This window comes from Chelmon rostratus, chromosome 19 (genome assembly GCF_017976325.1).
Source record: "Chelmon rostratus isolate fCheRos1 chromosome 19, fCheRos1.pri, whole genome shotgun sequence".
Taxonomy (NCBI): domain Eukaryota; kingdom Metazoa; phylum Chordata; class Actinopteri; order Chaetodontiformes; family Chaetodontidae; genus Chelmon; species Chelmon rostratus.
Window position 1 is genome coordinate 11,737,325 of NC_055676.1, and position 12,869 is coordinate 11,750,193.

At 41.3% G+C, this 12,869-nt stretch overlaps 1 protein-coding gene across 2 annotated transcripts in view; it reads right to left on the reverse strand.

Moving 5' to 3' along the window:
• Positions 1-4,612: 4,612 nt before the first annotated feature.
• rai14 (retinoic acid induced 14) overlaps positions 4,613-12,869 on the reverse strand; it is a 40,427-nt gene continuing 32,170 nt past the window's right edge. Inside the window, exons 11-21 of one of the 2 annotated variants that reach the window (XM_041960512.1) lie at positions 12,604-12,690; positions 12,045-12,134; positions 11,345-11,482; positions 10,659-10,760; positions 9,063-9,797; positions 8,202-8,695; positions 7,690-7,858; positions 7,429-7,596; positions 7,122-7,280; positions 6,974-7,039; positions 4,613-6,543 (exon numbers count right to left, since the gene is read on the reverse strand). In XM_041960512.1, the coding sequence (XP_041816446.1) occupies positions 6,457-6,543; positions 6,974-7,039; positions 7,122-7,280; positions 7,429-7,596; positions 7,690-7,858; positions 8,202-8,695; positions 9,063-9,797; positions 10,659-10,760; positions 11,345-11,482; positions 12,045-12,134; positions 12,604-12,690 (2,295 nt within the window). In that variant the 3' untranslated portion in view covers positions 4,613-6,456. The remainder of the gene's footprint in view (positions 6,544-6,973; positions 7,040-7,121; positions 7,281-7,428; positions 7,597-7,689; positions 7,859-8,201; positions 8,696-9,062; positions 9,798-10,658; positions 10,761-11,344; positions 11,483-12,044; positions 12,135-12,603; positions 12,691-12,869) is intronic. The other variant, XM_041960513.1, reaches the window with a different exon arrangement.

Genomic DNA, 12,869 nt, shown 5'->3' on the forward strand with positions numbered 1-12,869 from the left:
TTAATCTGTCGATTATTTTCTCAATCGATTAGTTGTTTGTTCTATAAAATGTCAGAAATGGCGAAAAATGTCAATCAGTGTTTCCCAAAGCCAAAGATGACATCCTCAGATTTCTTGTTTTGTCCTCTATTTGAAGATATTCAATTTACTGTCACAGAGGAGTAAAGAAACCAGAAAATATTCACATTTAAGAAGCTGGAATCAGAGAATTTAGATTTTTTTTTCCTTAAAAAATACTCAAACCAATGAATCAACTATCAAAATAGTTGCTGATTAATTTAACGGTTGATAACTAATCGATTAATCGCTAGGGCTCTGAAGTACATCTTGCGTGTTGGGAACATGAGTGTGTCACGGTGATTCTAGTCTATAGATGGTTAAGGCAACTCGGACCTGGGAAACTACAGCAAAAACAGGATTTTTTTTATGTCAGATGTTTGGTAATTTGTAGCCACCATAGCGCAGAACTACACCTCTTTAAAAGATATTTGATGTGGCTGAGGTCTGGGCAGTCCAGTCCAGTTCCCCTGATAACCAGCACCTGAGCAAAAGTACACAAAATGCAGATGGGGTGTCTGCATACTTTTGGCCACAGAGTGTAGGTTTGAATGCCCGACCGTGCATATTTTTTGGAATCCAAATATATCATGCTTTAAAAATGTCGCTCTGTAGATGCTGTCCATGATGCAGCAAATACAGCCAATGACAAGCTGAACGGCTTTCCACATAGCATCGGATTCATCCACCTTCTCACCAGAGGAAAATGTCGAAGCCCTGTGAAAATCACAGACCTACAGCACTGTGACACGTGTTGGTGTGTGTGCATGTTTTTACGCACACATGCCGATCTGTACATTTCCCACAGTGGGTGGAAAATGCAAGGTCACAGTGGAGTGATCTTTGAAAGTCTTTTAGATACTGCATTTTATTGTGGGCACAGCTAACCTCAGTCACAGGCCAGAGTTCAGCTGCAGCGCAGATAAGTTAGAGATTATCACCAGGAAGAGGAACCTGCCAGCTGTGGAGGCTTTAGATGTAGGCTGGAGCAGCTGGTAACAAGTACGCTCCATCTCACAACAGTCTTTTAATATATATTTCTGTGAATGGGCTATAGTTAGCCAAAGGATTCCCAGTCCAGATGTCTTTAATGGCAGCCAAAATTAATAGGAAACACTTCATTAAAATAACAACAGAAACAACAACATGTATGTACTACTTGAAGACACAAGTACCAGCACTTGAGCAGATAACGCAGGCCTGCTCCCTGAAACCAAGCTATGACGCACATTAGTGAGAAGCTGTCCGACAATATTTACTAAGCACACAATCCTTGATTACTAGGAAATACGCAGTATAAACAAATAGTTAGCAAAGACACGCATAGAAAATTTTTAAAAATGCTCTAAAAGTGGCAGGTTGGCAGCTGAAACTGTTTATTTCTGCCTTGCTTAATCACGAGTGAGCTGCTGTTGTCAGGGAGACTTAGAAAGGTAGCCTCGTCATCAGCCCTTCTTCCCCTCCACGGCCTCTTCCTCTCATGCTGCTGGCAGCTGATGCAGGTTTATACGCGACTTCAGAGGAGTCTCTAAGTCGCAGATTAGTCATCCCTCCAGTGATTCAACATATACACTTGTCCCTCTCTCCTGATCTGCTGCTCTTGCTTCTCCATGTTTTTTCTCTTGGCCACAACCTCTTCTCATTTCCTCCCCGAATGGGCTCGTTCAGCCGCAGTCTTCCTCTCCTGGGCTTTGACCTTCTGTTATGACTTCTTCACATCGTCTAAACTCTGTCTCCACTCTTCATCTATGAGCTGCTTTTCTCTATACGGAATTATCTCTGCACATATGTCTAATTCAGGAGGGACAATCAGTTTACTTATTTGCCTTCATATATTCTAATCTGTTTTTCCTTTTTTTTCTGTTTTGTGGAAAGCGTCTCGGGCACAAAATACTTATCTGTGCTCTGGGGTTCCTCAGGGTTCAGTTATGGGTCCCCTTGTAATTCAATCTCTTTTGGCATTCCATGCTCTAAATCCATTAATCCATTAAACTTCACTGCCTCAGTGGCGAGTCATTATTACAGGTCAGCAAGTATGCAAACATGACAAACATCATGCTAAATTACAGAGAAATGTCAAATTAAATGCAAGATGTTTACAATAGCTATAGTTGATGTGATGATGCTGTCACAAAAATTACAACATCTGATTTGGAATATTTAAAAGTATACTGTGCAGGATTTTCCTAAAAACATGTATACTCAAAAGTACAAAAAGTATTACAAAAGTAATCCCTCTCTGTCATTTCTGATGACCTACTAGAAGTGTGTGGCGGTGTGTTTGTCTACGTTTTCTTATTTTCTTCTTTACTTTGCTGCGGTCGGGACGTTTCTGGGCTGCAACATTTGGTCAGTTGATGTGTAGCCTCCAGAAAATAACAGTGCAGGTGAGACTTTATAGAACGGTAGCCTCCAGGTGCCAAACCGTGAGCAGCACGCATCCAAGAGGAAGCTGCAAAAATGGCGGACACAGCGCTGAAAACTGTTTGTTTTACGAATAATAACCACAGCAACTAATGATTATTTCATTGCAGATAAATCTGCACAGTATTTCATCAATAAATTAATTATTCATTTTGTCTTGAAAATATAACAAAATAGTTTTCTGACATTTTCCTTGAGCCATAAAGTCTTCAGATTGTGTGTTTTGTCCCTCTGACAGTCCAAAACCAAAGATATTTAATAGAATCATTCATATACAATCATATAAGCTTAAGAAAAGCTACTCATCTTCACATTTGGGTAGCTGCTATATTTTATTTTTGCTTTAAAAAGTCGATTGTTTCAGTTCTACTTGCGTTGGAAAAAGCAAGTGAAGGAAATATGTGTAACAAAGTTTTAAATTTCAGTTCAGGTTCAGTTCAGCAAATATAAATTTAATTTAAGTAAATTAAAGGAAAAAAAGGTTTTTTAAAATCTCAGTTAAATAACCAACAGAACTACAGGACTGGCTGTAGACACAAAAATGTCTTCATCGAGCAACATCAGATTGAACGTTTCAATTTAGTCAAGTGGAGTTCATGCTGCCATTCACAGATGCCAGAGTTTGAGATTTTACTGCAGCCTGGGATGCTTGACAAATATGGGCCCTAGCTGGATTAAGATCACAGCAGCAGATCTCTCCCCACTAACCCCCGAGGCCTGAGGGCAGAACGTGTGGGAAAGCAAGATTGACAGGAAGTTGTCGTGTAAAGGCAGAGGTGTGTGTGTGTGTGTGCATGTGCGTGTGTGTGTGTGTGTGTGTGCGTGCTTTTCTTACGTGCATATGCGTATGTGTGTGTTTGACCAGCGGGCAGCACACAGGGCCAGGGCAGGAAACGAAGTGGTTGTGCCACCGGTTAGAGGAAACAGAACGGCAGATAAATTACCCAGAGTTGGGCTGGCAGGACATCTGAGAGCCAAAGCTGAGTGGACATTGAGGGTGGACAGAGTGTTGACATGGAGGATGGTGTGCCTAAACCAACAGGAAGATAAACAATGCATCTTTTTTTAATTCAGCCAGTATTCCAAACTCAAAGTGTGTATTTTTTACTCTGACTCTGGAAGATGGACAAATTACAGGAATAAAATGTGAAGTAACTTAATGAGTTGTTGCACAGCCACGAGCCACCAGAAGAGCTTCAAAGCCTCTTAGCATAAATTCTACAAGCCTCTGTCTCTTATGGAGGAATAACACACTGTTCTTAAAAAAAAAGATAAAACCTCCTTTGGTGTTTTAATGATGGTGGTTGGGAGTGCTGTCTAACACGTCAAGTCCATGAAAAATATGTCACACTCATCAAATCAGTATGTGTCTTTTTATATTGTCTATTCAACTTTTTCCTTTGTCACCTACATCTGTAAATTGTGCGAGCGGGACGGCTCCGGGTGATAAGAGATCCATTTTTGGCAAAGGCTGCCATCTAGTGGTTATTAATCGCCTGTTCAGCCTCATCCTGCTCTTGTACTGTACTCCAAACACTTCCCACACTGTGTCTAAATTAATTTTACTCTCAAATGAACAAAGACACCTTGTGGACCATTTTGGGTTATTAAAGGAACAGCCTGTCTTTGCTAGCAAAGGTTTTATGAAACCGAACATTGAATGGGCCCATAGCAATCTCCACATGGCATTAAAGCCCTGAATCGTATGTTAAATCCCTTTTATCTTGTAGCCAAAGATCTTAAGTGGCACAGTTGAGAGTTGGTATTGTTCCAGTGGCCAGTAAGGTTGGCAGATCCAAAAAATATTCAGCTGTGTGATTTGGGAGAAATGGAAAACGTGTCCCATTTTCTCTTGTACTGGACAGTCATTGATGATTTAAAAGCATAAAAATCTGAAATATTGTTATACTTCCAACATATATTTGTTATATATGTGACTCTGTCTTATGTGAATCTGTGATGGCTTGTAAATCCATATAGGCTGGGCACACTGTAGCTGTATGCATGTCAGCATAATATTCTCATTTTATACTAAAGTGCTTTTCAGGTTTCAAATTAAGTGTCGTTGACTTTTTACAATAATTGTTTGATCTATTAGAGACAAGAGATATAAAACACAAACAAACGATGGTACAGTATCTTGAAAATTTATTAATGTGGGCAAAAAAAAGCAGTTGGCAAACAAGCATTTTTTAATTTCACTACAAAACTGTCAGCGAAGAAACAACCGACAGGAAAGTTGTTTCTTTCTTTTCCCTTTCTTGTTACAAAACATTTCAGTCAAGGCCTACAGAGATAGACAGAGAGGTCGTTTATATTCTACAACCTCTGAAATAAAGCAAAAGCTCTACTCAGGCCCGAACAAATTTCAGTCAGGTGTAAATCATGTTCAGTAAAAAAGTTCCTGAGTGAGAAACGAGCTTCAGTCAGATACAAATTCACTGAATCTGACTACAGTCAAACAATGTTGGCTATGATCTCAATAATCTCAAACACTGTTCAGAGGAAAGGTGATATCTAAGGGCGTATGGCTCTAAGTACAGTACTAAGGCTTAGGAGTGTGATGTGACAACAGTTTAGAAGTCTCTAGAAGACACGTTCAAAGAAATACATTTGAAATGTATTTTCAACACTGTACAGTGTACATCCGTACCTACAAAGCAACACTGAGAGAGACGGGAGCTTCACAAACAGAAAAAAAACATCCTGGTGATTGAAATAAATTAATGATGGTGCAGAGAAGCCTCGTGACATTGGCATCTATTGCTGATATTAATGGGAATTCTGAGTTGAAAGTACTGCAGAGCCAGAGAAATAGTGTCTGATTACAGGCATGTGACAGCACACAGAACTCTAATTTTATGCTAAACTCAACCATTTGCTTACAGCCAACACATTTTGCATGCTTTTCAAGTAAGAACAAATAAAGTGTAAGAGTAGACAAGCGGAGAGGAAATGTAAGAACTAATCTTACCTCTAACTATCCTCCCAGTCAAAAAGACAAAAACTATTGAGCCCGTACTGTTGGGCATTTGTTACAGCTGAAATGTTTTACAGTTAACAATTATATTCAACCCCTTACATGAATAATAATGGGGAAATAAACTAACCCAGGTGTCACTAGACACTAGAATAGTGCGTTGTTATACTTGAGGAAAAAGCATCTCACTCACACAAAACACAGACACAAAACAAGGCCGTCAAAAATACAGCTATCAAACCTCTTCATTACAGTACAGTCATTTAGAAAACATGACATAATACATTTCAGTAAAATACATTTTTATAAATTTTTGTGCTAATAGGAAAATAGCAATACAAACAGTATCATGCATTTTCTTCATTGAAGTGCGGCCAAAAAAACATTTGTATGTGATTTTTGGGCTGGCGTTGAGCAAAGTCACATGCATACTTAAGAGGGCATGAATAATTTAGACTGTATCAGGACAACGATGACAACCGTGAAACATTTAACAGGTAAAAACACTGTTGTATCATAAAATAGATACTATTGACAGCAGCTCTAAGTGATTTCTCTGAGCGCACTTTGTAACAGAAACAAACCACATCAGTATTAACACTCTGGTTCAACTGCAGGTGATTCAAGGTTACTGCTCACTGACAGTGTAGTGCTAACGTGCACATACTGAAGTTGTAAGTTTGGCCACTTGTTTGAACGGTCAATTGACTGATGTACTGTATCTGTATGCTGGGCTGAGGTTTCCCAAAAACATCTTCCATCGCAAACACTGATGAACTTTAAATCTTAAATGGTCAAAATGACTTTAGCAAAGGCAATGAACATATGATTGTAAAACTATTCCTCATTAACAAATACTCAAGGTTTATCCAGAGGCACCATGTGTTGGTTCCGTGCTTATAAGCAGCAACGTGTGAATTTGGATGGGGGGGGGGGGGCGGCAGCAGCTCACTTCAGTTCACATCCTGCTTTTGGGAAACCGGGCCCAGTGAGTCTCAGCAGGCCTCCTTGGCTTGGCTTGGCATCTTGCACATCATCAGGATCTGCTTCAAGGCTTTCTGGACGTCCTCGTCCATCTGTCCCTGAAGGCACAAAGCACAGGTTCAGTTCAGTAAATATATAAAATATAAATAAAAAGGGCTAATCTGCCTAAATAAAAACTTGTAGGTAGATTTCTGTCTAAGATTTCTGCTGCGACCCCAACACAATGGAGAGGAACTGAAGCGCTCACTGCATTGAAAAATTAGGCTTAATACAACAATCAATTGACGAAAAAAGGTTTCAGTGGAACTACTTTCTGCCAAACAAACGATTCCACATGCTGTAGAGTATGTGAAAAGACATTTTCCAGTTTTGTGAGCACCTCAAATGCGATTCAGTTCACCTCCATCCTATTGGGATGGAGGCAGAAAACAACCTCTCTGATTGGCTAGATAACACATCTATTAAGTGATAAAATATTGACATAACATTCATTTAAAGTTGTAGTTGTAAACTGATGGACGGATTTACCTGGACAGCATAGAGGAGGTGCATCCTGTAGACTGACACAATCTCGTGGTGCTGCTTCTTTGACTCCTACGCAGAAAACATGATGTAAACACAAAGTACAAGATGGGGATTGGGTGTTCTGTGTGAGAACAAGGTGGAGGAATCTTACAGCCAGCTGGTACTGCAGTTGTTTGATCTGTTGCTGCATCGTCTCCAGCTGCTGGTTTTGCTGCAGTCTCTTGGATGGAGAACCTGAGGTATAGGAGAGCTGTGATAGGCTGTTTAAGGCGTCTTTCAGCTTTCCCACCTCCCGTGACAGATCATCTATCTGAGAGGGACAAACATAAAACATGCAGTTAATAAAAGAGTTACCTTTAATGACCTTTTTTTATTATTATTATACTGACTGAATGAATGTCTTAAGTTTAGGTTAGGTGGCGCTACAATAGTGATGGTGCTTTCTTTCCATTGCTCACCCTCTTGTTCTTCTCTCTCTCTGAGGCGACGTGATTCTCCACCAGCTGTTTGAGCTGACACACAGCATCCTGGGACTCGGCCAGCCTGGAAGTCAGGGTCTGGTTCTCCTTCTCCCTCGACATTACCAGCTCCTGCAGGGCCTCCCGCTCTGCACGATTCTCCCGTGCCTGTTGGGTGGAGAACAGGTTGTAAGTTACAGGAGGGAAGATAATTTATAGTCGACACCGAAGAATGTTTTTATCTTCCCCTTGTCTTCTCACCTTCTGCCATGCATCAGCAGCCTCCAGAGCCATCTCGTCCTGCTTCCTGAGGGCCCCCTGGAGGAGCTGCGTCAGGTGGTTCACCTCGCCCTCCAGTTGCTCTCGCGTGGTCTCGTGCTCCACGCGGGACACCGAATCATCTGGGGTGACATCTTTGTCTGCTGACAGCCTTTTTGTGAAGTAGACACAAGAGCCAAATGGTGACAGTTAGTATTGAAGTGTGTAGAAGTGCAAGTAGTTGAGCTCAACTTGATCAGCCTGACTACAGTAGGAGAAATAATCTTGATATTGATTTCCTTTTAGTCCCCTCACAGTGGATTGTAAACAAGTTACAGAGTAAGAAGCATATTTGCCTGTGATATGCAGTGGACTAGACGTATAAAGTAGTAAATTGTACATAAACACAGGATTTAAGTAAATACATTTAGTTGCATTCCTCCACCCACCACTCTCTAGTAAAAGCAGAAAAAGATCCATCTATCAACCAAATGTGACATCAGTTTCTTCCTCACCTGTTCTGAAGTGCCTCCACCTGCATGGCCTTCTGGTGTAGCTGCTCCTTCAGGGCCTCTGACTGGCTTTCCAACTCTTTGATGGCATTTCCCAGAGAGGACATCACCTGTGTGTGGTCGGCGAGGGCCACAGAGCTCTGTGCCTGAGCTTCTGCCTCCTGCCTCAGCGCGGAAATCTCTGCCTGAGCTAACAAGTGCTTCTCCTGTGCCTCAGCTAGAAATGTCTGCAGCTCCTCCACCTTGCCATTTAGCACCTGGATCTGTTGTTGCTGCTGCTGTTGCTCTGAGGAGGGCGACGAGGCTGCACCGCTCTCAGCTTGGGCCTCAGCTAGCTGTTTCTGTGCAGCACTCAGCTGACTCTTTGTTTCGCTGTAGGAGTGCGAGAGTTCCAGCAAGCGGCGCTGCAGCCCTGCAATTACCTCGTTTAGCTCAGCCTTCATTTCTTCAAAGTCTTTGGCTGCAGCTTCAACTGGCACTGTGCCTCTCAGAGCCTCCTACACAACAAGAAGGAATAAATGAAAGGTAATACATGAAAGAGTAGGAGATGTGTCATTGAATTCAAGAAGTGACGTACTGAGTGTACATGATCATGTTTGATGCACAAAACCTGGTGCTTACATTACCCACAATGCTCGACCGCCATAAGTTCAGTCAGATCATTGAGATTCAGGTGTGTTATGCTAGTTGAGGCTAATGTAGCCTTGAGCAGGCTGAATTCATTAGCTTTCACACAGCTCCCTCTGGCGTGATAAACAACTTTATCAACATCTTATGCAACTGCAAGACCTGTGAACAGACTTTGATGTGTCTCCTTTCAGTCCTACAGAAATTCAGGGAGAAGAAGAAGCAGCCCATTCTTACCTGGAGCATCCTAATCTCCTCCTGTGCCTCCTTGTGCAGCTCCTCAATCTGTGCAGTCCTCTGCTCTTTCTCCATTATGCTCTGTCTTTCCTCCTCTACCCTCCTCAGCGCCTCCTCCAGCTGTCTGATTCGTTGAGCTGCTTTCTCTTGCTCAGCTCCCGTCTGGACGAGCTGGGCCTTCAGCTGTTTAACTTCATGTTCAAGTGCGGATGACGTACGTCTCTGGACCTCCTGTTTCTCCATCAGTTCACCACCTCCCCTTCCCACCTGTACTCTCAGCTCCTCCACCTCCTCCACAGCTTGGTGATATCTCTCCTGAGTGTCTGTCAGCTTCGCCTGGAGCTCTGCTAGACTCTCCATCAGCTCTTCCTCTCTCCCTTTCTCCCTCACGCTTTCATACTCGTCTCTTTCTCGGCCTCGCTCAGGTTTCAGCTGTGCCTGAAGCGAGCGGTTTTCCTTTCTGGTTTCCAGCAGTTTCATCTGAACACTCTCTAGCGCCTGTCTCAACAATCTGATCTCCTCTTTGCTCCCTTCTCTGCCCCCTTCACCCTCCTCTTCCTCCTGTCTGATGAAAACACCACCTGAACTGTCTTCCTTTTCCACTTGGGGGGTGGAGGGGACTTGTGGCAGTGATTCAAACTCATCCTGGGTAGAGTGGAAAGAGGAGTTGGAGGCCATGCTGTTTGGACGACTGATCTCCTTCAGATCCTCGTTTGCTTGGAGGGACGGATGTTTCTGTGAGGTGAGGGCACAGGGTGAAAAGTAAGAAGAGTTAAAAGTGAGGTTAAGGGACTGAAAAATAAAAATCTCACTAACAAAGCACACAACACTTGTGCGTGAGTTCAAATTCAAAGCCAAAGGCTCTCACCATCGCACATTTGAGAGCCCTGAAAAAATTATGTTTGCCATTTTTGCTTTAAAAATAAAAAAAACTTTTAATGATTAATCGATTTTTAAAATAGTTCCAGGCTATATTACACCTTTACATCCATCATTTGTTACATAAATGTTTTAATCAATTGAATATCATCTGCATATTTCAAGAGCTTCAACAATCCATCAATTAACAGAATATTAGAGGTTTGGACTGCCAGTAGGATAAAATAGCTATAAAATCGTTCACTTTGGGTTGTGGGATATTTTGACTCTAACTCTAGCTACATTATTTGTACACTGCCTCGTTACATCCAAATAAAATCCGAATTTCAAAAAATGTTTGGAAAGTTGTGGAACGCTCCAGAAACACCTGTTTGGATCACTCCACAGGTAAACAGGTTGATTGGTAACAGGTGATAGTATCACGGTTGGATATGAAAGGAGCATCCTGGAAAGGCTCAGCTGTTCACAAGCAGGGATGGAGCGAGGTTCACCACTTTGTGAACACATGATTGTATAAAGAATATTGCATGAGCTCAGGAACACTTTGTAAAAATTCTGTCAGTAAATAGGTTTACTTGCAAATGATTGCATTCTGTTTTTATTTCCTTTTTACCCAGCTTTTTTTTTAGAATGAGGGTGGCACAGTGTACTGCCATTAACTTGTCCATTCATTGATTTACGGTTTCACTCATGAGCACAAATGAATGGGTTGCATACCTTGAGCTTGCCTGTAAGTTGCTGGTTCTCCAAAGTAAGAGCAGCAATCTTGGCTTGCAGAGCGGAAACCAGAGCTGCAGACGCTGTAAAACTTTGCTCGACCTGTCAACACACACACACACACACACACATACATTCACATGTAGAGGCACAAAGAGTGCAACGTTTAGGACCACTCTCCACCTACTGAAAAACAAAACGAGCTGTGACACGTCTGAAGCTTGTGTTAGGCCTCCTTCAAGAATGCCCAAGGTGAAAAGGTTCAGCAGTACACAGCTGTCTGTTGTCCAAGTATAGAATTAAACCTTTACAGCTGTGTTGAGGTAAGAGTTTAACAACCAAAAACCAAAAAGACTTTTAGTAAACTTACAAAGTAAAAACTGATTTAAAATAGCCACCATGTAAAACATCTAGCTACATCAAGCCCAAACGTTTCAAAAATTCTCTTCATCCAAGTGGAAAAAGTGGATTTTGCAGATGATCCATTTACAGTATGTTTACACACCAGTATTTATATTCAGTGCATCTGCTGTATTCCACACTGTTTTAATGCTCTTCTTTTCAAAGTAAAAGTCTGACGTAATTTGCTTAGCTCAAGTCTTCTGGTCTAGTCTCCACATCTGTTTTCAAGTCTGTTCATACGTAATATAAACACGTCACCGTAGGGTTGTTTAGTCATTAATCACCTTTGTATCCAGTTCAGGAAAAGTCGGCGTCTGCTCCACTGTGTGCCTCAGGTCTTCAATCGTCTCCAGCAACATGTTTCTCTCCTCATGGAGCTTCTCAACCTCTTCTCTCAGTGCCGTTCCTCTAACCTCATCCTCCTTTGAAACGAGAAAGGGGAGGAGAGTGGTGGGACAGAGGGAATGGGAGGGGAGAAGAGCAGAAGATGGACAAGGAGGCAAAAGAGAGTAAAAAGGTGAGACATGGAGGAGAAAGGGGAAAGAAAAATGAAGGTTGAAGGCAAGAATTTAGCTAACTGGTACATGAGATGCTGCTGTATGATAAGTTTATTAGAGGTAAATTATCTGCATATTTGATGTCATTACTGAAACGTCTTTTCAATCAGCATCTCACACACGAGGACAAATGTGCACAAATCTTGATTTAAAAATACGAGGAAACGGCTTGTTTACTGAGAGTTTGGGATTTACTGAATATGTTGTGAAGATACATTCAACAATTGTACATATATTAATTAAACTTTTTACTTTGCTTTGATAATTATGTACATCCCTGGACTCCCTACAGCAGTAAATAAGACTGAAGAAAGCACACTGCTGATGAACATCAGCTTGTGGAATAAAGTCTTAAATGCTCCTCCTTCTTATTCAAGTTTTTATATTTGTTAACTTTGTTATATTTGGACTGTTATTTTGATCTCACCTTGTAGTTAAATTTTTTGGGAGTGTCACTTTTGTTGGATGCAGGGGTCCCGGCCGAGGTAACAGCTGAAGGAGAAGAGGGTCCAGAGCTCTGAAGAAGGAAGTTCATTTAGTTTAATTCGTTTTTGGATTTGTTTTGAATGTTTGTCATGATTTAGTTGGAAATAAAGACTTAAGTGTTAAAAACAAATGCGTGCATTATGTTCAAAATGGGAAAGAAACACCAGGAACTATAATATGACTCAAGATATTAGTGTCCTGTTGCGACAAGTGGCATGTGTTACTATTGGCCTAGATATTTGTATTAAGCACAATTTCAAAATTGGGACATCAAATACAGATTAGTACATAAATAAATATACTGCATGAGTGAATATTTTGTTTCACTCTGTTATAAACTGATGAGAGAAAACTCACATATAATATACAGAAAAACAGTCACAGACCACACACAACAGGTCTGACAATTCTCATTCTAAGAATATTCAGTAGACATGCATTAATATAAAGGGTGGCATACTGACACAAGCAGACAGATACACAGACAGACATGCATTTACCTGCAGTGGGCTAATAGGAGGCGGAGGTGCTTTTCGTTTTTTGGGAGTTGTGATCCGTTCATCACTTAGCTTAGCTACTTGATCATGCTGAGGAGCCAGCAAAAGAGACGGAAGAGAAAGGCAGAGAAAAGAGAAAGGTGGGATTCAGTGCTGGTTAGTGAAAGGAGAGTCAATCAATCAATGAGTGCTACATGAGGCTCAAGTTTTTGTTTTCCAAAAATAGCAACTAAAAGATTTTTCACAAGATGAGAAATTTGACACTGACA